General features: G+C 45.8%; 1 protein-coding gene across 3 annotated transcripts in view; it reads left to right on the top strand.

The window, feature by feature from the left end:
• Window positions 1–26922, top strand: part of Gcnt2 (glucosaminyl (N-acetyl) transferase 2) — a 104748-nt gene that overhangs the window by 18556 nt on the left and 59270 nt on the right. Inside the window, exon 1 of one of the 3 annotated variants that reach the window (NM_001400851.1) lies at window positions 15236–16330. The exons of the other annotated variants lie outside the window; for them this stretch is intronic. Coding sequence (NP_001387780.1) covers window positions 15412–16330 — 919 coding nt within the window. The 5' untranslated portion in view covers window positions 15236–15411. Of the gene's footprint in view, window positions 1–15235; window positions 16331–26922 lie in introns of those variants that run through there. 3 annotated transcript variants of the gene reach the window in all.

Below are 26922 nucleotides of genomic sequence, written 5' to 3'. Positions count from 1 at the left end.
GCAGATAAGGAAGCTGAGTCGGAAGGCAGCGGAGCATTGCTTAATCTAACAAGCCCCAGTGCACGGTCACTCAGAAGGTGCTGTAGCTTAAGCAATGTATTCAGTGAACCTAGCAGTATTTGAATGACCAGTTTATGGCTAAAGATTTTAGTGAGTTTCAACTTTCGTTATTAAAAACTTGAAGGATATATAGAATTCTCCTATGTGCCACCTGTAACAGTCAGCCACACTGCCCTGTAATAGTCTCCTGTGTGTGTGTGTGTGTGTGTGTGTGTGTGTGTGTGTGTGTGTGTGTAAGAGAGAGAGAGAGAGAGAGAGAGAGAGAGAGAGAGAGAGAGAGATTCTACAATTATATGAACATTTCCAAGTGTATCATAGCAGAGGATCTCCTATGCAGTCAACAGATACTTGTTACTATTTGATCCACAAACCCAATTTCAGAACCACTGTTTTTGAACAATGCTCACAGTGGCCTACACAAATCTGCACTCTCGTCAAGAGTCTTGTGTAAAAGAATGGCTTTTGTACGCCTTCCTTTGTTCTCAATAATGACACAGAGACCTTCATATTTATTAAAAGCTTCAGGCACTAAACTGGGCAGATTCTGAGCTATTCTAACTCCACAATGTTGGCCTTAGACAGTTTCCCAGCCTAATTCCCAGCCATGTGGCCATGTGGCCCCTAACCGGTCAACTTAGTCTCATTCTGGTGTCCTAGTGGCCAGCGACTCCTCTGGTTCTTCACCTGAGACTCTTCCTCTCTCTCTGGGCATGGAAGTTCTGCCTTGTTCTCTCCTGCCCACTTAAAACTCTATTTATTTATTTATTTATTCATTCATTCATTCATTCATTCATTTATTATAAAGATTTATTTACTTTACGTTTTGACTACACTGCAGCTGTCTTCAGACACAGCAGAAGAGGGCATCAGATTTCACTACAGATGGTTGTGAGCCACCATGTGGTTGCTAGGAATTGAACTCAGGACCTCTGAAACATCAGTCATTGCTTTTAACCTCTGAGCCATCTCCTCAGCCCCCTCCAGCCCTTTATTTTAACCAATCAGAAGATTGTGGAGAACAATGTTTTACAAAATACTGAGTCCGGTGGACTTGATAATCATGACAATACCAAAATCCAGACTGCAACCAGATCTAGGGGTACAGAAATCTACCACTGAATATACGGAGCATAAAACCATCCCCTAACAGTCTTGAGCTGAGCGCTTAACTGACACCTGGAACAATTGCTGTCTGTCGTTGGTGACCTTTTCATCTTTGAAAAATACAGGTCCAAGAATCCTCGCAAGCAGATTCAGTTTATCTTTTGGGCAGCTATCCTAAAGAAACAATGTTGCCTAGGCCCGTGGTTTTTGTTTATCTTCCTGGTGAGGCAGTTACTTCTTATCTTTTAGTTAAGACAGTGCCTGCCAAGTTTTTCCTCTGTAAAGTTAAATGATAGTATTTTGTGTTTGTTATGAGGTAGTTAGAGTATTTTATACACAGATAAGACATTTTAGATACTCTGTTCCACAAATGCTCGGTCCCATTTCATTCTCTTACAGATGGGTTTGGATTCACGCAATCATCAACTTAGCAGTTGCTAAATCCTAGTGGGGTTTTTTTTTTCCTTTAAATTCTTCATTCTCTGTTAATTAGCTGGCATGGGGTAGTAAGGTAGAGCCATCCTATATCCCCAAGTGTTCATTTGTACTTGTAAGGATTTGGATTGCTTGTTCAGTTTGTGGGCTACAGTACAGTAAAATGTCTACTTACTTTACTGCTCAAATTGTTCCAGACCTAGGTGGTTGGAGCCCTTCAGCTGGCTCCTGGGTCCTTTCAGCAAATCCTCATTGTTCTTCCTGTGCCAGGACCACATATACAAGGCAGAATTAACATGTGGCCAGTGTAGAAGGAAATGACAAAGAGAATTGGAATACTCGGCATCAGTAATAATGGGATTTTACTCATTCTTGTGTGTGTGTGTACATGTGTGCGTGCGTGTGTGCATGCGTGCCTGTGTGTGCTGAGACAGAGCTGGCCTGGAGTTCACAGAGATCCTCCTGCCTCTGCCTCTCCCTCCCAAGTGTGTGTACCACTGTCCTACCTGAGATTCTTAAAAAATGAAATAATACAGACAAAAGAGGGGGAGGAGAGAGAGAGAGAGAGAGAGAGAGAGAGAGAGAGAGAATGCTTTGTGGACAGAACTCTTGGAGAACAGAGACTTAGGGGCTTCAGTAAAAGATTATAGCTATGCTAATGTGACCATCGAGAACAGGGCTTTAACCTGTCTGTACTCGAAACTCTCAAGAGGCTGAGACAAGTGGAACCTTAGAGTTCCAGAGCAGCCTGAGCTACGGAGGGACAGGGTGACTCAAATGGAAAAAGAAAAATCTGAAAGAAAAGAAGAGGAGAGGAGAGTGGGGGGAAAGAGAGAGAGGGGGGAGGAGGGAGGGAGGAAAGGTGGGAAGGACAGAGAAGGAAGGGAGAGAGGGAGGGAGGGACATACAGAGGGAAGGAGGGACAGAGGAGGGAGGGAGGAAGGAAGGAAGGAAAGAAGGAAGGAAGGAAGGAAGGAAGGAAGGAAGGACTGGATTGGGCTTACTGACAATCTGAAATGGGTGTGAGTAACATTGGGTGACCAAGCTTCTGTCTAGCACTGGGGACACTGAAGAACTCCTTCTCTGTTGAGGAACCTGACGTTTAAGTCCTTTTCCCTCTTCACTGGCAGGCCCATCTAGAGCCAGACTTTTCACTGACTTTTTTTTTTGGTTCTTTTTTTTTTTTCCAGAGCTGGGGACCGAACCCAGGGCCTTGCGCTTCCTAGGTAAGCGCTCTACCACTGAGCTAAATCCCCAGCCCCTCACTGACATTCTTTATGTAAATCAGCCTTCTTTTGGGTGACTAAAAGCAGGGTAGGGACAGAAAGGGCCATATGGAAGCTACTCAGTGAAAGGATGTAGCTTTTTGTTAAAATGGCAACTGATTCTAAGGGAATCTCATCATAGCACTTCAATCGCCTTTTCTTCCAAGGGGGTCACAGGCATTGTCTTCACAGGGTTAAAAAAAAAAACCACCTTTAGCGGAAGTGATCACGCAGCAAATGGATGAGGATGATAGATTGTACCTGGGTCCTGAGAGTAGGAGCTGAACATCCACTGGGACAAGAATGGTAATTCTGACACAGCGGACTGTTAACAACTTTTCCTGGTTTTGTGACAGATTGCCTGACAGACGCAACATAAGAAAGCACAGGTGTGTTTTGGCTGGCAGTTGGAGGAAGTGTACCCAGCTCATCATGACATGGAAGGCACAGAGGCAGGAGTGTGGGAGGGCTGGTCACCTTGTGTCCAAAGTCAAGACAGCTTGTGTCCAAAGTCAAAGTCAGAGACAGGGATGCAACCAGCTCTCTCCTTTTTCACTTATCCCATCTCAAATCCCAGTTCACGAGATTACAAGAACTGCCCTCTGACCTCCACACCCATGCCATGGCACATACACCCACAAGTAAATAAATTAATATTTCAAAAATTGGTGTGTTTAAAGGGATACAGGAGGCAGAGTCAAAAGCTGATTTCTCGAAGAAAAGAGAGAGCAAGCCAGCACCCTGCTGATTGGTCACAGGGGCCAGAGAATATGTCTGGGGACAAAAAATTCTGCCCAAGCCTGGGAAATGGCCCCCCATTACCCCATAACCCTCCAGAGACTTCCCTTTTGAAAAGTTGGGACTGTATTTTTGAAACTTAACTAAAAGTATCTCTTCTTTTGATTTCTGTTGCCTGGTGTGTGTGATGTGGGTTTGTGTGCATGTGTGGTGTATCTGGGTCAATAGTATGTGGGGGGTTTTTTCTGTGAATTTGTGTATGTGTGGTGTGTCTGTATGTGTGGTGTGTGTGTGTGTGTGTGTGTACGTGTGGTGTGTGTGTGTGTGTGTGTGTGTGTGTGTGTGTGTCTGTCAGCTTCTTTGGCTATAATGTGCCAGGTAGTCCCAATTTTAGTTGATAGCTGGCCACTGGCAAACACAGGTTCTTAATTGTTAATCTTAATTACTGATATTATCAGATCACACATTATATATGTAGATTACACAATATCGAGAAGAAGGTTAAAGAGGCCTGCAGACAAGTTTGAAGAGTTGTAAGAGGTCTTTCTGGAGGCACAGGCAGCTAAAACAGTCTCAAAGGCAGTTCACTGCCATGGTTAGACAAGATGTTAGTGAACCCAGTTTGGAAAGCTGCTTGTGGCAAACAGAGCTGAACTGCTTGGGTTGCAAGTCCAGCCATGTCTCAGGGTTGAATTGAGCTACAGCGGGGAGGTGCAGGACCATGGAGGCCATATTGGCTCCGGACAAGGTCCAGACGGACAGACAGATGGATAGGCAAATAGCACCCAAAGGATGCTGCATTGCTGAGGACCAGGCTGACCTGAAAAGCCAAACGGACAGCTAGGAATTCTCTAGTGGTTCATTGGTACATACCGGGAGGTCAGATTCAGAAGGACAGAAAGACAGAGACAAATGCAGGACCTTAGAGGGAGTGCATGAGAGAGAAGGCATGCCTGAACTGCTGACAGAGTCAGAAATCCTCAGGCCGGGCTGCCCGCAAAGTGTCCGTGTTTTCCAAAAGACATCTTATCAAGGACCATTAACTGGGCTTGACTGATATATAACCTCGAGTTCCCAGCACTCTCCTCTCATTTTTCAGTCTAAACCCTACCCGTCGTAATTTCACCTGACAACCTTGTTTACGCAAGAAAATTTCTCAACTTTTTACCACTGCTGGAAACTAGATCTCTGAGCAATGTGTTAAAGGCGTGGGGGGGAGGGGGGAGTGTGTGTGTGTGTGTGTGTGTGTGTGTGTGTATGTATGTGGGGGGAAGTGTGTGTGTGTATGGAAAAGTGTGTATGTGTGTATGGAAAAGTGTGTGTGTGTATGTGTGTGTGTATGTATGTGGGGGGGGAGTGTGAAGTGTGTGTGTGTGTGTGTGTATGTGTGTGTGCGGGGGGGAGTGTGTGTGTATGTGGGGGGGAGTGTGTGTGTGTGTCTGTGTGTGTGTGTCTGTATGTGTATGCATGTGTGTGTGGGGGGAACTCTGTGTGTGTGTGTATGTATGTGGGGGGGAGTGTGTGTGTATGTGTCTGTGGGAAAGTGTGTGTGTGTATGTATGTGGGGGGAGTGTGTGTGTGTGTGTGTGTGTCTGTGTCTGTGTGTGTATGTATGTGTGTGTGGGGAAGTGTGTGTGTGTATTATGTGGGGGGAGTGTGTGTGTGTGTGTGTGTTGCATTTTAGCATCTCTTAGGCTAAAGAGCCTATACCTTAACAGCCACCCAAATCCGACTTGTAAAGAAACTTGATTTAGACTCCCCTCAGTGAAGCCCACACCACAGATGGAAATTTTCATTCTCCCCTTGAGCATCTCCCTATTAATCTTTGTGCTTAAGACCTGTGTGAAAATATCATTTAATAAACTCCAACTCTGTTTCCTACGGACTCATCCTAAACATTGCTTTCTGTAGTGAAGTCATCCTGGTTTTGCTCAGTGGGGGGTCCCTTGCAAGAAAGAGAATGCTTCAGGCCTCTGTCCCTGACACCAGTGACAGATCAGTGGGAGCTGTGGTCATCCCAGTATTATTAGGTGGCTTCCTCTTTCTGGGGTCTGGGTGGAGGTGTCACAAGTTAGTGTTTTGAGTGGGGGGAGTTCTCAGGTCTATCTTTTGATTGGTTGGTTGGTTGGTTGATTGGTTGGTTGGTTGGTTGGTTGATTGGTTGGTTGGTTGATTGGTTGGTTGATTGGTTGGTTGATTGGTTGGTTGGTTGGTTGGTTGGTTGATTGATTGATTGGTTGGTTGGTTGGTTTGTTGGTTGGTTGATTGGTTGGTTGGTTGATTGGTTCATTGGTTGGTTGGTTTCTAGGCGTCGCTATGTTCCTATGAGACCACTCAACTTTGCCAACTGTGCACGTATGCTTTCAGGATCATCACTTACTGATCTTTGCTATGGGGACTGCTGGGCAGGTGTGGTGTCTGTGTCTAGGGAGGTACAACCATTCTGCTCTGTGTTTGTGTTCAAAATGGGGATGAATAGAGTGGCGCCCAGCCCACAAGCCACTCCTTTACACCCTCCAGAGTAACCCTGAGCAGGGCGCAAACAGTTTTACAAGCTGCTGACTAGGAGCTAAGGGTCCATCCTCCATGACTCTCAAGCTGCTAATAGGCCACCAGTGACCTAGCCTTCTGAATATCAGGAAAATGGGGCTATAACTTCCTCTAAGGTTATAAGCCCTCATCACTCATATTTCCTAGCCCCTGTTCCACAATCAGGCTGCAGGTCCCTCTCCCTCCTTAGAGACTCTAGACTCCAGCTGCCTTAAAGGGCCAGTGCCTCTGTTTGCAGTCAGCATGTCCTTATTAAGTGTTAACCTCCTGGTTGGATTGTTTTTCTGCTTGACATTGTTCACTGGAAGAGAGGTGGTGGCCGTGTAATAGCTAGAGGTGGTTGGTGTTAAAAGAACCATAGTAGAAAAACCTGGAATAGTTCCTGCTTTTGGAAGCAGCCCTTCAGAGAGGATGGATCTGACATGTGGTATCCATAACTATTAATTATTTGAAAGGGGCTGTACTGGCTGGTTTTGTGTGTCAACTTGACACAAGCTAGAGGCATCACAGGGAAAGGAATCTCGGTCGAGGAAATGCCTCTATGAGATCCAGCTGTAAGGAATTTTCTCAATTAGTGATCAATGGGGGAGGCCCAGTCCATTGTGGGTGGTACCGTCCCTGGGCTGGTGGTCCTGGGCTCTATAAGGTAGACTGGGTAAGTGAGAGGAAGCAAACCAGTAAGCAGACCCTCCGTGGTCTCTGCATCAACTTCTCCCTCCAGGTTCCAGTCCTGCTTGAATTTCTGTCCTGACTTCTTCCGATGATGAACTATGTATTTGGAAGTGTAAGCCAAGTAAACCCTTTCCTCTCCAACTTGCCTTTTGGTCACAGTGCTTCCATTGCAGCAATAGAAACCATAACTAAGACAGGGTTCTACTCTTAACTTAGTTTTAGATCTTCTACTAACCTTGAAAGTATTTTCTGGGGAAAGAAATGTAACTGAGTTTTGGGGGAACATCTTGAGCTCTAGGCCCCACAGCAGGCCCCCACATACTGATGAAAATGACCAATGATAGTGGATAATGAAATTCCTTTAACATGGCCACATTGGGAAGGGAAACAAACACAGGAGTCCAGTAAAATCAATCTCCAGATTGACATGTCTTGACATGAAAATTAATTATATGTAAAGAAAGAATTGGGGCAGAGAACCAAGGGCATGCTAACCCGAGTGTGGGCCAGCTGACCATGCTCTCTGCTCTGGCTCTGCAAGGTGGCCTGAAGAAATCCGTATCACTCTGGTTGTCAGCAGCCGAAGATGTCATTCTGGTCCTCAAGAGATGGTTACTTCAGCTTGTCATGGCAGACAGCTGTCTTCCTCTGAGGTGGAGGTGTCTGCTTCCACTATTCAGGGGACCCAGTGTGACTCAAGGTGGGCAATGACTTACACCTGAGCCATCAGCCAAAGTAAAGGAGGCAGACTCACATGAAGACAGAGAAGTCAGGCTTTGGCCCTGCTGTGAGTACCTGAGGGCCTGCATGAGGAGTCAATGCTTTTCAACCAAGTTCCAAGTGTCTGTTTCAGAATGGGATTAATGCATACATGTTCAGTATGATGTGTTTTCATACGCTACACACTCCCGAACACAGCACCCCAGTGGATAGTCTCATGTTCAACAGCTCGGGTGGTGTTTACCTTATAGACCGAGAACTAGACAACATGGCAGGCACTTTGGGATCAGAAGATTTAGATTTTCTTATGACAGGCCACTGAATTTCGTGCCAGAATTCTCATTACCAAATATAGAGAAGGACCAGGAGACATGTGTAGTGGTCACAGCTGAAGGTTGAAAGCAGAGGATGCTACTGGAATCTAAAGAATGGAGGATAGGACATTGGCTGGACATCCTACATTGCACACACAGACCTGTGGAAGGCATTTCAACCTTGGATATCAACAGTGTCCAGGTTGAGCAATGCACTGTGAAATAACTACTTACAGGCATTTGATTGGTTTTTTACTTTGTGTCAAGCATATGAGTCACAAGTTTGTAGGTATTATTGGATTATATGTCCTTTGATATATAAGTATCTTTCTCCTGAGCAAGTTCCTAGGAGGGAAACTGCTGGATTTTTGCCATTTCTCCTCCCTTTTCTTTTCTTTTCTTTTCCTTTCTTTTCTTTCCTTTTCTTTATATGAGTACACTGTAGTTGTCTTTAGACACAACAGATGAGGGCATCCAATCTCATTACAGATGGTTGTGAGCCAACATGTGGTTGCTTGGACCAGAACTCAGAAACTCTGGAAAAGCAGTCAATGCTCTTAACCATTGAGCCATCTCTCCAGACTCACCAATTTTTCTGAGTTGTATTGATTACTACTACCCTGCTTTAAGCTCTGCGTGGACCAAGCTAGCCACTGCCCTGGTTCTCTCGGATCTGCAGATGAAACACACACACACACACACACACACACACACACACACACACACACACACACAGATTAGCTCATTTTTAACCTGACTTACAGCTCAGTGGCTGGGCTCATTTAATCCTCTCTTGGCCAGCTTGGCCAGTGTGTCCTCTTTATTCCTTGCTCAGCTCCCTAAATCTGCCCTCAGCTTAGTTGCATTTCTAATGTCTCACTTGCTAACCCAGGCCCAGCTGGGGAAGCAGCCAATGACCACTCCATCTGAGATCTCACAAGGCTGGTGGCTCTCTCTCTCTCTCTCTCTCTCTCTCTCTCTCTTTCCTTGAAGCGTGATGAATCCTCTCTCTTCTCCTAGCTTGGCTGTGGGAAACTGGAAGTCCTGCCTCTTCCGCCCAACCATTAGCTGCTGGTATCTTTATTGATTGATCAAGAACCGATTGGGGAACAGGACCTTCAGCATTCACTCACAGATTCCCAATCAAAGCATCAGAACCACCCCCTTACTCATATGTCTGTGGTGTTCAAGCATGTGTATGCATGTTGACATGTGTAGGGGTATATGACAGGCCAGAGGTCATCGACCTTAAAGGTTTTTATCCGCCACTTTCTACTTTATTTGCTGAGGGGGCTCTCTCTGAACCTGCAGCTCTGAGATGCAGCCAGTCTAGCAAGTCAGCTCACCCCTAGGCACACTCTGGAATCATTATTAGAATTAAAGACAGGCTGCCACGCCTACCAGGCCCTCCTCATGCTATGCTGGGGAGCTGACCTGCAGACCTCACCCCTGTGTGGTAAGTACTCTATCCCCTGAGCCACACCTTAGGCTCTCAGGCTAGCCTAGAGAATGACCTTGAACTTTAGACCCTCCTGCCTCCATTGTCAGACTGCTAGAATTCAGGGGCTGCATTACCAGTGTTTCCGTCAGACTCCACAAGCACTCTATCAACTGAGCTCCAGCAACAGTCCTCTTTTTGTCTTTATTTTTTAAAATCTTTTTTCCTAGACACCTCCCATCCCCCAGTCCAACACCCTAATTCAGAAAGGCTAGATGCCCCACACAACGATGCTTGTTAAGTTATCCTTCCCCGATGTCTTCTGAAAGACAGATCACTGAGCACAGTAATCAGAGACGTATCAGGTGATGGGTGGCTTCTAACTGGGGTTTCTCTCATTTCAGTGGCAGCCACCATATGTCTGCATGCTCAGCTCCTCACGTTCTTCTTGTAGAACTGGCCTGTCGCACCATGGCTCTGAAGTCATGGAGTCAATAATCCTCAGGTAGAAACCATTCTCTCAAAAGAATATTGCATCTGGCAGTTGGGTGGTGCAGTGTGTACACTTTTAATCCTAGCTCTTGAAAGGTGGGGGCAGGAAGATCAGGGGTTCGAGGTAAACCTCAGCTATGTAATAAGTTCAAGGGCAGCCATGGTTCCAAGAGACCTTGTCTTACAAAACCTTTACTATATACATGTACAGAGTTTTTCTTGTCATTATTCCCTACATAATAAAGTATGAAAACTCCTTACGGGACAATTGCATTATACTAGGTATTTGAAGTCATCTAGAGGTGATTTTAAAATATACGTGAGAATATGCTCGGGGTATATGCAAATATTAAGTCATTTTTTCATAAGTGATTTGAGCATCCAAGATTTTGGTATCCTGGTAGAGATCAAAGAATGCCCTAGAACCGATGTCTTACATGATACTCTGGGACAACCAGTCCACCCATTCATTTCCCATGATAAAGCCTGCTCAGGATGGCCATCATTTTAGTTACACAACTTTTCCTACATTGCGTGGCATTTTTTAAATTACAAACATTTTCCCTTATAGCGTATTATTCGGTGATAGTCAAGGAGATCCAAAGGGACTATTGAGGGAGGGAGGAAGTAAAAAAAAAATTGTTCTCCGGTCCATGGGTTCTCAAACTTTGCTCCAGGGATCTGCAGTTCCATTATTATCTAGGACTGAAATGTCTATCATTGGACTCCCCTGGTACCTTCCATACTCCTGGGTGGAAATCCTGATCTTGTATTTAGCATCTCCACCCCAATTCCAGGCAGCGAGATGGTAAGCTACATTTTGTCAAGTCACCGATCTGCTCACTTCTTACCTTGGATCTACAGACACACCCGCTTTGGAAGAGCACTTGTTTCGGCGACACAATTAAGGAGTCTGTTGCCATCCCAAGGTTAAACAATTAAATTCTACAAGTAAATATAAGTTACATTTTGAGATATGGTTTAGAGCTGAAGGCTGTTACCGGGGCTGAAGCAGGAGAAGTCAACATCAGCCCAGGCTTCAAAGTGAACCCCAGGTCAACCAACCTGGACTACAGACTGAAACCCTGTCATTTTCTAAGCCCCCAAAGCCAAGATCTTGTTTCTGATCACTAAATGCAATACTGTCACCATGCGCACTTTGAGATGAGTTTATCTGGATGCACCGTGACTGTGTATTTGCAAGTATTTGCTTAAAACCATCCTGCAGGCAGAAAGAGTCTGTGTGACCAACCTTGGCCTCAGCAATAGGTGCAGCTCACGGGTGATTCCATGGACTGGCAACCCATTAGGCTTACCATGAGGGTCTTTAAAGTCCTGCATGTCAGGTAAGCCCCCACCCACACTGAGACAAGAACTTGAAATTATGCTTTGGGTTCTGCAGATCAGATAGCGACTTGTTTTGTTGTTAATTATGTAAAAGGAATAGATAGCAAGATGATTGGCCCCAAGAGAAAGGTTTTCTCTAGAGGACCCCATTGGAAGACATCTAAGTAGTGGAAGAATTGTTTTAGACTGGCTTTACAATTTTACCTCCTCCTCCTCCTCCTCTTCCTCCTCCTCCTCTTCCTCCTCCTCCTCCTCCTCCTCCTTCTCCTCCTTCTCCTCCTTCTCCTCCTCCTCCTCCTTCTTCTCCTCGTCATCAATCACTCTTGAGGCATAATCGAAAAGTATCATTTCTAAACCGTCAGTCAACCAGGGATAGCGTTACTTAACTGGTCAGGCGGAGTAACTGAGGACGTCAAGGTCCTTTACTTTCTCAGCTCAATTCCAAGTGAAAAGCAAGTCACTACACTTTATAATGAAGGAGAATTCCCTGAGTCATTTGACTAGCTGGTGTTACAAAGCACACTGCAAAACCCAGCATGGTGGGACTTGCCTATCAACCCAGCACTCGGGAGGCTACAGCAGGACCATTGAGAGTTCTCTGCTGGCCTGGGCTACTCAAAGACATGGCCACACAAGGAAAGCAAACTTTAAAGCAAACTAGGTAAAAAGTGTCCTTCCAAAGAGAAGCCCAAACATTCATCTGGGTTCCCCTCCTCTGTCAGCGCTTTGTGCCTGGATAACTTGACCCCCCTCAATGTAACTCATTTTTAGCCAACCAACCGAGCTAAGCCTCCTATACCTTTTTCGCTACTATGTAACTTTACTAATCCAGTGTTTTTGTCTGGTGTTTCCATATGAACCTGTGCCTTCTCCAAATCTTCCCTGAGTAAAGAATAGTGATTAACTGGGGATGAAGAGCAAGTCCCAGACCAATTATGAAACCATAATGAGGAGTTAGTCAGTGCCTGCAGCTCAGCAGAGGGAAGCTGCGGGAGGAAGCCAGAAAGCTTCCACGGAAGAGGTCGCCCTGTCTTGCCTGGAGGTGTTCCTGCACGTGATCTTTTTGTGTGCTTCTGAGTAACAGGATTAAGCTCAAACTGTTTGCTTTGCTTTTGTGCAACACCCAGGTCTTTCCCGCCTCCCTTACAGTTGACTGGGTGGGGCAGCAGCTCTCAGTCCTTGTGGTTTTTTTGGGGTTTTTTTTTGTTTTGTTTTGTTTTGTTTTGATTTTGGTGATTTGCCTCTAACTTGCTTTTTTTCCCCCTCAGAAGTACTGAGTGTCTGAAGGACAGGCCTTCCCATTCCCCATTCTTCCTTTTCATTCTTTTTGTCAGTGCTGAGGATTGAACGCAGGGCCTCCTCATGCAACATGTGTGCTAGGCCACACGATGTTCTGCCCCTGAGCCGTCTCTCCAGCCCCAATTTAAAAACTTTTAAATTGCATTTTATCGTGCTTTCATTTCCCCCTCTCTCTCTTTTTTAAAGCTCTATTTTAATTTCTGTTTTCAGATAGTGTCTCATTAAGTTGTCCAGGCTGGCCTTGAACTTAATGTGTTTCCTGCTTTTAGTCTCCAAAGTGCTGGGATAACATGACTGTATTAGGTTTTAAGTCTTCTTTTGTTTCAAATAAACAAAAATAAACAGTACTCTAAATTTTGGAGCTGTGTTCTATATAGCATAATGACTCTCTCACACTCTCTCTCAGTGTGTGTGTGTGTGTGGTGTGTGTGTGTGTATCTTTTTCCCCCTGTTGTACTAGACATTGAACCCAAGGCCTCATGGGTACTAAACAAGTGCTTTACCACTGAGGGCTATATACCCAGCCCTCAAAAAGAAGTCTTGAATAGTGTTCACCACATAAAGGGTTCTGTGTGCAGCAGAGAGAATGTCTTTAAGATGGCCCCAGGGAAGGATAGACTTGTCTAGCCTGATTAATTGGCTAGTTCAGGAGTAATTGCTTCCAAAGTGAGGACTCAGAGCATTGTTGCTAGGGCTGCGAGTATCAACTTTGTCCTTGACTGAAGGAAAAGGCAGGTAGGGAAGGGAAGGCCGAGGCATCCTGTTTCATTCGCAAAAACTCACAGTCTCCATTCTGGATAAGCTGGCTGGACTGCAGTCTGATCAGAAGTAACAGGGAACAGACATCCTCTAAAATGATAACCAGTTTTGTAAAACATTCTCCTGTAGGGACCTGTGACCTAGGACCTGGGAGTTGGGGAAACTGGTTGAAGGGCAGGTAAAAGAGGAACAATAGCTACATTTGTGAATATGTAAACAGCACCATTCATTGGCAGACCTGGATTGAATTCAGAAGCATTATGGGAATTCTTATTTCAGTCAGTGTCTGTACATCAAAATAAAGTAATGTCATTAATGTTTATCTGCACCACCCCGGCCACTGCCCCAGCCCCCAGCCTGTGCAAATCTGAACCTTCATGTTATTGGCCAGTTGGAAAGGGTCACGTAAACAGATTCAGTTACCCTAATTAAGTTATGTATCTGTATACTGAGTGCTTTGTCAGGCTCCAACTATTTCAGTATTCATTGGAAGCTGAAGACATTGCCAAAATGAAATTACTGATGCCAAAATTACCCTCCGTTGTTTAGACACAGCAGATGTAATAACCTAACATTTAACAGTGTTATTTTTGGAGAAAGGATGAAGCCAGAGATTGAACTGTCCTTTGCCCTACACCAAAGAAGATTCTGGAAGGAGAGCGACCTGCTTTACAAAATGGTTGCATTTTCTTCTACGACTGACCTATAGACCCTGGGGCAGAACGTTTGTTTGAGGCAGGTGCAGGGAGAGTTTAGAAAGAGGTAAGAAAAATAAGGTATGAGCAGGAAAAATAAAACATGTAAATAAAAGCTGAAGAAGAGTCCAGCTCAGGACAAGGCATGCCATTGGGCTGGGTGCTTGGAATCTCAACTTCCTACTCATGGGAAGGGGTCTGCCTGCTGTGCTAGTCTAGACTTTGCAGAAGGGAGACTGAGCACCTGAGGACGCTCTTTCTTCCCAGGCTGGAATGAAAGCTCATTTCCCACTGGAAGTCAACCCACGGGGTACAGACTCTCACTTGTGCAGTGCAGACAAATATTGAAGGAAAAGCGAAGGGCAACCCAGCGGTCAAGAGGACGCTTAAAACTGCATAGAATGTTGGTGGTGGGAAGATGGGTGTGAGTGTGCGCCTGCTCTTGGGACGCACAGGCAAGAGGATGGGGGCGGGAGAGGGGCGGGGCTCAACTCTAGCTTCTGCTACTTAGTGAGTTCTAGGCCAGTCTGACTGCATGAGATCCTGTTTTGTTTGGACTATAAAGTTACGGAGATAAGAGAGATTTTGAGTGGTCTCTGGGTGCTTAAATCCTTAATGTGCCTTGTTTGGATGTAGATTTTTAACGTCCTTTGCGGCCGGGATTCAAGCTCTTTTCGGTGAAGCCTTCCGGTCTCTTCCAAATTAGACCGTACGGTTCACTACCTGCACATTCTGTAACACGGTGGCAGCGACCTGAGTACGTGGAGAGGGGGGGGGGGGGTTCACGTCAAAGTCACTCCCCCCTAACCCCCACCTCTGCCCTGTCAGATCCCTTAGGAGCGGAACTCCTCCTCCTGGGAGCTCTTGTTTTGGAAACTGGTGGGGTGGGGCCAGAAAACATTTACAACGGAGCTGGGATGGAAGAGGTGTGCTTTTACTTCAGATTGTGTCATTCGAGTAGAGTCTCCCGAAACAGCAACTAACAGAGCCGAGGCTGCTTTAGATCCCCTGGGTTGTTAACCTGGCACACGGCGGAGAGTAGGCAACAGAGCAGGCGGGAGAGGCAGTGGAGGAAGGCAGGAAGCCCTTCGTACGCCGAGCCCGGCTCATCCCAACCACTTTGGGTTTTGCTGTGCTCATTGTAACAAGAGGAGAAGGAGCTAGGAGAAACCTCTGAAGGCAAAGAACGAAAGTTGAGGTGAGAAACTCAACTGAAAAAGAGATAGCGCGGGGGGGGGGGGAGTGAAACCCCGCAGATGCAAACAGGGAGGTCGGAGGAGGAGGAAAAGGCTGGGCTTCGGCAACCTGCTGCTAGGATTTAGACAAAGGAGGTTTGAGAGAGGCGGGATCAGATTCTAATATCAGCTCGAGGAGAGAGCCAGCTGCTGGGCTCCGGGAGATGAAACGACCGGAATTCACAGTGACTGGAGTATGTACCACAGCGAGAGCTCCCAGGAAAACCTAAGTCTGGGGAGGGATTTGCCAAGCTTGACAGACTCGGACATCGAGACCCTCTTTGAGGCATGCCTCCGTCCATGCGTCACTTCTTCATAGTATCTGTGACTACTGTCATCGTTTTTATTGTGCTGTACGTGTTAAGTTTTGGGGGAGATCAAAGCTACCAGAAGCTGAACATCTCAGACTCCGCGATGCTGGCTCAGGTGTGCACATCCTTCACCAACGGGAAGAACTCGTTCCTGTGGAGGAACAAACTAATGATTCACGAGAAGCCTTCTTGCACCGAATATGTGACCCAAAGCCACTATATCACAGCCCCTTTATCTCAGGAAGAGGTCGAATTTCCGTTGGCGTATGTCATGGTCATCCATCACAATTTCGACACCTTTGCAAGGCTGTTCAGGGCTATCTTCATGCCTCAGAACGTCTACTGTGTTCACGTGGACGAAAAGGCGACAGCTGAATTCAAAGGTGCCGTGGAACAGTTAGTGAACTGCTTCCCCAATGCCTTTCTGGCTTCTAAAACGGAGCCAGTGGTCTACGGTGGGATCTCCCGCCTCCAGGCTGACCTGAACTGCATCAGAGATCTGTCCACCTCCGAGGTCCCCTGGAAGTACGCCATCAACACCTGTGGACAAGACTTCCCCCTGAAAACCAACAAAGAGATAGTTCAGTACCTGAAGGGACTTAAGGGGAAGAATCTCACTCCAGGGGTGCTGCCTCCCGCTCACGCGATTGGACGGACTAGGTACGTCCACCGGGAACACCTAAGCAAAGAGTTTTCCTACGTGATCAGAACCGCCGCTCTGAAGCCTCCACCTCCCCACAACCTCACCATTTATTTTGGCTCCGCCTATGTCGCCCTGTCCAGAGAGTTTGCTAACTTTGTTCTCCATGACCCACGGGCCGTTGATTTGCTCCATTGGTCTAAAGATACTTTCAGCCCCGATGAGCATTTCTGGGTGACGCTCAATAGGATTCCAGGTATGTGAGAGTCCATGTTTCATGCAAAGGAGAGGCCCACAGACCTCTTTATCCACAGATGACACATTTCAGGGTTCAACCCCACTTGAATGGAAAATATTCATGAAACAAACAAACAAGCCAATGTGCCTGTATTGAGTGTGTGTAAGCTTTCTTGTGTGGTTTTTTTTTAAAGCAATGCAGTTTACCAATTATCACATGGAATTTACGCTGCGTTAGGTGTTACAAGTCATGCAGAGAACATGTCAATATACAGAAGGGTGTGCATAGATTATTTGAAAACACTGCACCATTTGATGTAAAGGGAGCCTGGCACCAAACCCCCAGGGATGCTGACAGGTGGCTGTGTTCAAAGGACTCTTGAAGAATCTGCCTCTTTAAAAAGCAGAGACTAGAGATTCGAAGTTCAGTGTAGGATCCTCCTCCTGTACTTTTCTGGACACACCTGATACTCTTTGTAAGACCAAGCAGGGCCTTCCCATGCACCACCCCAGCTTCTGCCTCTCAGTCATCTCTTAGATCTGCATTTAGCTCATTCTGGAAGTTTTTCTTCTCCACTAATTTGTCAGGTTTCCTCTAAGCTTACTTTGTCGGGGCTGCCCTCTTGCTTACTCCTAGAACCACACACTTTTGTTCTCACCTGCCAGACCTCAGCTTCTCAGAGGAGGGCTACTCTGACTAAATCTTTTCCTCTAGTGCCCCTTCCCCACCCTGGCCCCACAGCCATGGGCCAGACCACTGCCCAGTTTTCCCTGCAAAGACCCACAATGCAGAGTGAGGTAGCGTGCATACTGATCTGCAAGGGTTTGCTGCTGGTCTTTTCTGTGGGTGCTCCATAAAGTTGAGGTCGTGGTCTGTCTCCATGACTACTATATCGTATCGTAACTGTTCAGTAGGTTTGTGTTAGATCAAAGGGCATGCAAAAGCAAGTGTTGAGTGAATGAAGGGCAAAATATGGGGTTTTACTATGTGTGGGGGTCACAGCTGTGGAAAACCCAGAATGTTGGGAGGTATTTGAACTCATGCAAGTATCATTACATTGTGTGATACACACACACACACACGCACACACACGCACACACCTCACACATTTATAACACACATGTAACACATATAATATACATATATAATACACATGTAACACAGACACACACATGTAACACAGACACACACAACCCTATAAGATACACATGTATATAACAGAAACATAGGTGTTATATATGTAGCACACAGACACATATATAACACACAGGAACACACATGTAACACACATCTATAATACACATGAATATGTAACACACACACACACACACACACACACACACACACACACATCTCAGGGTTGGAGAGTTGACTCAGCAGTTAAGACCACATACTGCTCTTCCAGAGGACCAGAATTCAATTCCCGGAAGGGTCTCTTACAACCATCTGTAACTCCAGTTCCAGATTCTGACTGTGGCCTCCACAGTTACCTACAACCCCACCCAAGTATTTGTACAAAAGACACACACACACACACAGACATACACACACACACACACACACAGACATATACACACACAGACATATACACACGCACAGACACACACAAAATTTAAAAAATAAATTTTATAAAAAGTTATATTTTACTTCATACAAATAATGTGATTCCAAGACAAATCCCCTTCTTTTTCATCAAAGTGTTTTAACTCTTAATCTTTTTAAAAGATTTATTTATTTATTTATTTATTTATTTATTTTAAAGATTTATTGTTATGAGTACACTGTCACTGTCTTCAGACACACCAGAAGAGGGCATCGAATCCCATTACAGATGGTTGTGAGCCACCATGTGGAGTCTGGGAATTGAACTCAGGACCCCTGGAAGAGCAGCCAGTGCTCTTAACCACCGAGCCATCTCTCCAGCCCCAAAATGTTTTACCTTTAATAACTGACTACATAGGTTATTTTTATTACACTTTTATATATTTTGTGTAAGGGAGTGCGGAGTGTGCCACGGTAGAGACGTGGATGTCACACTGTCACGCTCTATACCCCAAGAAACCAAGTTTGGGCCCTTGTCCACAACAAGCCAATGAACACAGCCACATTGACAAGTGAAACGCACAAAACAGATTTCTCCACTGTGATCGCATTGGGAAGAGGGACCACAGGGTGTCACTAGCTCTCTTTAACTTCTTCGGGTATATACTGTGACCCCAAGTTTGGTGACCAGGACAGATTTTGGGAGTTGGCTTGTACCACGTGGGTTCTGGGAAGCAAACTTTTGTCAGTCTTGCCAGCAGGTGCCAATCTGCTGAGCCATCTCGCTGGCCCTGAGTCTTGCTCCTCAAACATATAGAAAATGTCAGGCCATTTCTTTGGGAGGCAAACCGCATGCTTTGGGCCCAGTGAAAAAGACAAAGTGGATTGCTAATGAACTAGACAGCACTGTTCCGCAGACAGAAAAGCAATCATTGTTCTCTGGTTGGGGGAGTGCCAAGTTAGGAATGCTGCTAAGTGCTCTGGGGCACCAGAGCTGGGCTTGCTGGGCCATAAACATACTCATGTTCTGGAAAATACCAGGGAGTTTGGTCTGTGAATGCCAGTGGGACTGGCAGAGCCACCCAACTACAGCACAGCCCGCCCTCTCATCCTTTCACCTTTGAGCCACTCTTTTTTATTATCAGAGAGCAATTTGGGGAGCATTGAGCACTTAGAGGCCGATTTTCATGTTAAAATATTGATTTCCTTTCTCTTTCCAGTATTCTCTTCAGATTCATGGGGGTTGGAGCCTAGCCATATGCACCTTGGGTATGATACTGAGTGTGATAAGGTCCCTAAGTAACTTTGTCAAAGTATGGCTTGTGGCTATTTTTTTTTTTCTTTGAAGAAAGAGATGGGCAGGGATGGAGTTACATGTCTGTAATCTCAGCATTCGAGAGAGGACCAAGGATTTGTATTCAAGGACAGCCAGTTTAGCCTTCAGGGTCCTGCCTCAGAAACAGGTAAAGGAGGGGAGGAGGCAGATAGGAGATTGGGTTTTGGTTCAGGTTCAATATATCGGATTACTTCAGCCGGGGGTGATCACTTGGGTCTGTGTCAAATCAGTACAAAAAAAAAAAATCAAAGACAGAAGAACCTCCTTTTCCCCTCTGTCCCCTTCCCCTTTCCTACCAGTCAACAGACAAGATGAGAGATAAAGAATGACCAGTATGGGTGTGTGTATGTGTGTGGGGGGGGGAGGGTGTAGACAGATGGCTCAGTGGTTAAGAGCACTGATTGCTCTTCCAGAGGTCCTGAGTTCAATTCCCAGCAACCACATAGTGGCTCACAACAATCTAATGGGATCTGACACTCTCTTCTGGTGTGTCTAAGGACAGTATCACTAGGAGAGTGACATCTACCTGCCATTCCAATGTAGGGATGCTGGAGCAGGAGGTTTCCTTGAGCCTGGAAAATTGAGGCTACTAGACCCCATGGTTAAAGTAAAATAATGAACTCTTTGGCTGAGGGGCCTGTGGTGTATGCTAGCTTCTGCCTTCTCACCTTGAGGGAAGTTTGGAAGGAAATTCATTTGTCTCTAGCTACAAAACTGGGAAGTCCAGGCCAGAAGAGTCCACTCATTCCTACATGTGCCACCCTTTGCAGAAGGCACAGTGCCCAGAATGTCGTCATATCTCTCACACAGCACCTGTAGCATTAGGAGTGGAAGTGTTCTGTCAGCCTCACTGATAGTGCTCCATGCAGGAGCTGAGGGAGACAGCTTCTTAGATTCTCAGCTTCCTGTGGAGGAAGGCGAGGGCAGCCCATGCCAGTGGCTGTCTACTCTGCATGAAACACACTTCTGGATAATAGGACGCTTCCTGGGGTTCTGCCTTCTTCCTTTCTTGGACAGTTGGGAGCATTCTGGTTTAGAGAGAAAGGAAATCCTGTTTCTTAGGTGGAGCTTTCCCAAATTGCAAGTGAATTAGAGAACAAGCCATTAAAAGAACTCTCCAATCGAAGTAAAATGTAATCTTGTGCTTGGCTAACTCCAGCTTTTGACTATGGAGAGATCTTTGTAATTTAAAATTCAGGGAGTGTATCTGATTCTCTACTCCTAGCTTTTAGTCCCATTAGCTAGCTCACTGTCACCTTTTAAAGGGGAAAGCTCCCCAGTGCCAACACTTTATGTCTGCATGGTGATATTTCTTTCTGGAAGGTTCCCACCTGTTTGTCTCTTGAAGACTTCAAAGTGTTTGTGTTGGAAAGATGCTGCCCAAATGTATCACTTCCCCCAAAAACATTCCCAAGAGAAACATGACTGAGGGGTTTAGTGGCATCTGATATGGTGTTGTCAGAAAACAAAGTATGAACCATTGAAGAGGCTGAAAGGCTACTACAGAGACAGTCCTGTGTCACATGACATCATGCCGCTCTGGTTTTCTTGGTCCTTGACATGTAATTCTATGAAGAGAATAGCTCATTTCTTAGTGTTTTAATCACTGCAGAAGAAATGGTGTCTATGGGAGTTTAGCTCAGTGGTGTGGCACTTGTCTGGCACATGCTAAATGGGTCCCATCCTTAGTACAGAGAAGCAAAACTTATAAAGCAAAAACAACTTAAGGGGTTGCCCAAAGTTAGCCATACTGTGTGATCTCACCTTCTTAGAATATAGAGGGAGGACAGCCTAGTCTATAGAATGAGTTCTGAGATAGCTCAGGTTACACAGAGAAACCCTGTCTCAAAACAAAACAGAACAGAATAGAACAAAACAAAACAGAATTGAAGAACTAGGAAAGAACAGCATGGGTCAGAACCAGAAAGCTTAAGAAATGGGGGATAGAATTGAGATGCTACTTTAAGGTAAGGGGGCTGGAGGTGTAGCTCAGTGGTAGGACCCCTGCCTGGTAGGAAAGACCTTAAGACGAAGATGGGGGCAGAGAGAGAGAAAGAACGGGAGACAGGTGGAGAGGGATGAAGAGAAGGGGCAGAAAAGGAGGGAGAGAGGGAGAGGGGATGGAGGGTGGGAAGGGCAGGAGAGGAAAGGAAGGTGTGGTGGGGGCGGAGATGGGAACTGGGGGATGGGAATTGGTAGGTAGAGGGAAAAGGAAGAGAGGAAGGAGGGAGTGAACCTAAAGATAGGATGCGGATGCCTGGACGATCCCAAAGAGATACGAAGGGTCCACAGTGTCCGGCCTTCTTCAGAAAGCCAGGGAGCACTCCTGCCATTCTGAGGTGGCTTTTGTGCAAGGCCGGAAGCCGGCCTTCTCCCTTCTGGCAGCCTTCTCAGAGGAATCCCAGGTTGCAAGGGAACTTCAGGTGTGGCAGTGTCAGATGCCTTGACGTCCATCACTCATGTGCTGTTACCCGCCACCTTGTGGAGACGCTCGGGTTTTTTGTGTTCTTTTCTCCCTAGCACTTCCTGTTCTGTCGTGTTTTTGTTTGCCTGCCCAAGAAAGAGCTTTAAAGGCCTTGTAGCTCTATATGGCCACGTGGCACTGTATGACCTTGAAGTGTTGTGTTTTGTTGTATTTGGGGGTGGGGCTGGAAAGGAAGCCAGGCGAGGCCTCCTGCATGCTATAAGAGATCTCTCCAATGGAAGCTCCCCACCCCCACCCCCACCCCCACCCCCACCCTCACCGCCAAGCTCTCCTAAGATTTCTGGCTCAAGTCTTGTGACACGACTCCCCATCTATGGAAGTGTTGGCCGCTCAGTTTTCTGTTTTGTTTTGTTTTGTTTTGTTTTGTTTTGTTTTGTTTTTTTGGTTCTTTTTTTCGGAGCTGGGGACCGAACCCAGGGCCTTGCGCTTCCTAGGCAAGCACTCTACCACTGAGCTAAATCCCCAACCCCTTGTTTTGTTTTTTAACAGTCTCCTGGGCTAGCTAAATTGTCTTTTCTCCCTTCAGGGCAAGTCTGATTTTAAGAAAACAGGTAAAATTACTTTGGCTTCTACACCTCTCCCTCCCCAAACCACCTTATCTGTTCTTAGGAGTCTTTGCTCATTTGCAGATCTGACCTTTCTCTGCCACGATTATTTCCCTCACACCAATGTTTTCATTTGCTTCTTCGTTTGCTTTCTTTCCCATTTATGTATGTACGTGTGTGTGTTGTGTCGACACACGCAACACACAGCACACATTTCAATGCTTTTTTGTCAAACAATCTCCACTTTAGAAGAGATCACGTGACCCCTTTGGTCCTTGTTTGTTTTTTTTTTTTTTTTTCTTTTCTTTTTTTTTCCGGAGTTGGGGACGGAACCCAGGGCCTTGCGCTTCCTAGGCAAGCGCTCTACCACTGAGCTAAATCCCCAACCTCTTGGTCCTTGTATTTTAACTTCTAAAAATAACGTATTTCCTACTTTTGATTTATTTTCCTATGTTAACAGTGACACATTCCTTGGGAGAGTGTATTAATATTTTAGGTTGCAAGTGCCAGGAGCTCAGCTCAAAGTAGCTTAAATAAATCCCAGGGCTTAACTCATGAAGGTGCATCTCAGGGATCTGGCTTAGCCTCCATATCAGTTGGGCTCAAGGGGTGAAACAAAGTGTTCAGTGTCTTTCTTACAGAGCCCTCTCTCCATGAGGTGACCAGCCCTCCATATTTGCTCAAATATTAGGGGTGAGGTAGATGGTCTAGGACTTTAATGACTAGAACAAAACATAGCCTGGGCAACATGGATGTGCTAGTCTCCCTGTCTCTGTCTTGCTATGTCTGAACTTCCCTTGGGCAGATTTTCTCCACACAGTCAGACATAGGCCAGAAATAGCTCCAGCTTTTCTTGGTTTGGCTTTCCTGGGAGGAAGGGAAGAGCCTTTCCTGATGTCCTAAGAGCAGATCAAGGAGGACCTCACATTGGCTCTGCTCTGCCCAGATTCCCATCAGTAATAAAGCCAGGGACTGACTGAAAAGGGCTGACATAATTTTCTTGGGTTGTTGTCCCACCCTGAAACTAAAGGCAGAGGGCCAGCCCTGGTTCAGAATGGCACTGTGGTAGCGGGGAGGACAGACAGAAGCACACGCCTGTGGTAGGATGTCTCCCTGTCCTCACCTACGATTAGAGGGAAACCTCAGAAATTAGAACTTGGAAATTTATTTTTTTGTGGGAAAGGTATAAACTCTTCACCACATCTTTTTCCCTCAGAAAATATTTATTTTTAATACATATTAATTATTTCTTTGAGAATTTCATACATGCATATAACAATGTATTTCAATCATAATTACCCCATTTCTCTTCCTAACTTCTCCCAGACCCATTCCTTACCTCCCTACCTGATTCCACTTATATATTGCTTGTCTTGTTTTTTATGACCTAGACTCCAATATGTGCTTCTAGCTCTGGGGTAATCCACCAGAACATGGTCAATCTAGCAGGAGCCACATCCTTAAAGAAAATTGACTCTCCCTCTCCCAGAGCCATCACAGGTCAATGGCTCCTCTGTGGGGGCGGGGTCTCCAGAGCCACTCCTCCCCAATCCATGCTGGAACGCTGAATGGCTTGACCTTGTGGTGGTCTTGTTCAGTCAACCCCAGCTGCTATGAACTTATGAGTAGGGTCACTATGTCCCAGAGATGCTGTATCTTTGAATTCCCGCCATTGAAACCTCTAACTCTTACAAATTTCCCACCCTTTCTTCTACAACAGTCCCTGAGCTTCCGTGGGTGGGTGGTGGATGAGGGCGATCGGCTCATTAGCGGCAGAGCACCCCAGAGCTATTTATTCTCTGCACTTTGACCCATCGTAAAGTTTCCGTATCTCACTGTACAACGAAACTTCTCTGACGAGGTCTGGGAGGAGGGCTCTCCCAGAAGAGAAATGTGGATTTAGAGAGTAGTCTGGTACTATGTTGACTTAGCAAAGAAATAATAGGTTCACTCCGTGGCCCCGTGAGCTCCCCAACCATTGGTTGGTTTTTAGCCAGATTCACAGTCACAGGCATGTGTTTCTTCCTGGGAAATGGGTTCCAAAGCCATGAAAAAGCGGTTGGTTTGCCTCTATAACATTTATATATCCATGAGCATATCTCGCCATGTCAGTTATTCTGGTAGTTCACTGGGGTCACAGCTCGGCAGGATGTTGATGAACCCTTTTCCTTTCCGTAGCCTACATAGCACCTTCTAATACTGTGGAAGCCAGTCGGAAGGTGGCTAGGGCTAGGAGACCCAGGACTCTGACTTGGTATTCTCTGAGTTGGAAGCCTAGGTCCCAGACGAAGGCAAATCCTAAGTGGGGTGGAGAGGCACAGTGGAAGACATCCTGGGGTAGAATTCATGACAAAATTCTCCATTAGAATTCCCTCTAGAAGAGGGTAGAAGGAAGCAGTTATCTGTGAGCACGGCTAGCTAAGCACCTGCTGTGTGTGCACTGCTCGGTTTCCAGTGTTTGGAGCACAGTGCGTTTGTTACTGAGCTGCCTGGAGTTTACCTTCCCACTTGCAAAGCATGGATTTAAGTGCCCATGTGACAGAATTTGTCAAGTTTGGTCTTAGAGAGCAGGTTTAGCTCACGTGCGAGCATACACCCAGTATCCCAACATTTGAATCTGGGCTCTGCTCTATGCACGTTGGGTGACCTTGGATAAGTTAGCCAGCATTTGTATTTCAGTTTCTTTGTCTATAAGATGAGGAAAACAATATATGTCAGATACATAATGAGGGTTTAGTCAGTTATGTAAAGTTGCTGATATGTTACTGTTTGTGTAACAGTTGTCCTGTTTGTGAATCCCACATCTGAACTGTCAGGATCCAGAACTGTTTTGAATTTTAGAAATTTTTAAATCCTTGAACATGCATAATGAAATGTCTTAAAGATGGGACTCAAGTCCAAACATGAAATTCACGTATATTTCATATACATCACCCTGAGGCAATTTCAAATGATGTAAAATATTTTTAAGCATTTGGCGCGCACATCCATGGTGGAGTTTTCCACTTGTGCTCTCGTGCTAGTATTTAGAGTACTTTATAAAATAAAATAGATAAATCTTAAAGGGTGGGGGAGAGGCACTGGTGAGATGGCTCAGAGGTTAAGAGCACTGACTGCTTTTCCAGAGGTCCTGAGTTCAAATCCCAGCAACCACATGGTGGCTCACAACCATCTGTAATGGAATCAGATGCCCTCTTCTGATATGTCTGAAGACAGCTACAATGTACTCATATAAATAAAATCTTAGAGTACTTTAGATTTAAAATTTTTGGGCTAGAGATGCTAAATGGAGAATTTAGTCAGTAGATATGTATGAAGCTGGATGCTGTTCCAGAGTTTAGTCATGAGTGTGACAAATGAAACTCTTACCTTATGGAGTGAATATTCTAGAAGGGGAAGAAAGAGAATAAAATCTGAGAAGCTAAGCAAGAACATTAGAGATACGAGAAAGGACTTTTTTCGTCCTATGAGGGTGTTGGATTTTCTGGGAGTGGAGTTACAGTTGTGAGCTGTCATGTGGGTGCTGGGAATTGAACCAAGGTCCCCCGGAAGAACGGCCAGTGCTTTCAACCACTGAGCCATCTCTCCAGCCTCAAAAGGGCATTTTTAGATCAGGTGTTACGGTAACAAAAGCTTCTTAGAAGGGATAGCCTACTGTGTGCGTCTCCAAATGAGAGCGTGTCATTTACATCCCTGGGAAAGAAGTCCCAGGCAGAGAAGATAGGGACCTCAGAGTTCCTACTGGAAATGAAGGTCACAGAGCTGGAGCTGAGGTAAAGTGGGCGGGGCATGTCCCTTGTAGGCACTTGTGTGAATGTCCTGGAATGATAAATCCTAGTAGCCGCTACTAGGATCCTTACTCCCGGGGAGTAAGGGCAAATGAAGCCAGAGGGCGAGGCAATGCCAGCACTAGGCACAGGCACTCAGTAAACAGCATCTGGCCACCAGCACTCCAGGCACCGGCTGCCTCCCGTTCCTGCCCCCATGCATTTCCGAGTTCCTCTCTCTTACAATAACCTATCTTCTAAACCTGCCTCCACCACAGACCGCTTTAAAAAATCATTTATTTTCCACTTTGACCATGTGTGGGTGTGTGCGTGCCACGGGTGGAGGTCAGAGAGCAATTTATAGTCAGTTCTATCTTTCCACCGTGGTTCTGGGCATCAGTCTAATGGGACGAGTGCCTTTATCTGCTAAGCCATCTCACTTTTCCGGGGCACTTTGACTTACCTTACCCTCCAGTGACAGAATGGCCTTTATAAAAGCATCTCTTGTCACATGGTCTCTTATCTCCATTTGCAGCCACTCCTCCAGTGTGAAATCCACATGCTGGGTCCACGATGCTCACTGCTGTGTGGGATGTGGACTTTCCAGTGCCTCTATCTGTATCCTGTTCTTTTTACATTTTAGCTCTACCTGATACCATGTGGGTCCCAGCTGTGCCATATCCAGCTTCCCTGTCACAATCTGTGGCTTTCCCTGCTGGTATAGGATATTCTGGGATGTTCTTTTTGTCTCCCCTACACGCGACTGGAAGATGTTTTCCTTTTAAGACGCAACTTAGAATCACATTTAGAAAACCTATTCTCATCCCACCCACCACCCACCCTCTCAGGGCTCCCACGCTCCGGCTGTCAGTCTCGCATTGCTACTGTCTTGAATGTTCCTAGGTAGCAACTGCTGAAGCCCAGCTTTCCTTAGA

This window comes from Rattus norvegicus, chromosome 17 (genome assembly GCF_036323735.1).
Source record: "Rattus norvegicus strain BN/NHsdMcwi chromosome 17, GRCr8, whole genome shotgun sequence".
NCBI lineage: Eukaryota > Metazoa > Chordata > Mammalia > Rodentia > Muridae > Rattus > Rattus norvegicus.
The sequence above is the reverse complement of the archived record's forward strand: the minus strand, read 5'-3'. Positions and strand labels throughout refer to the sequence as shown.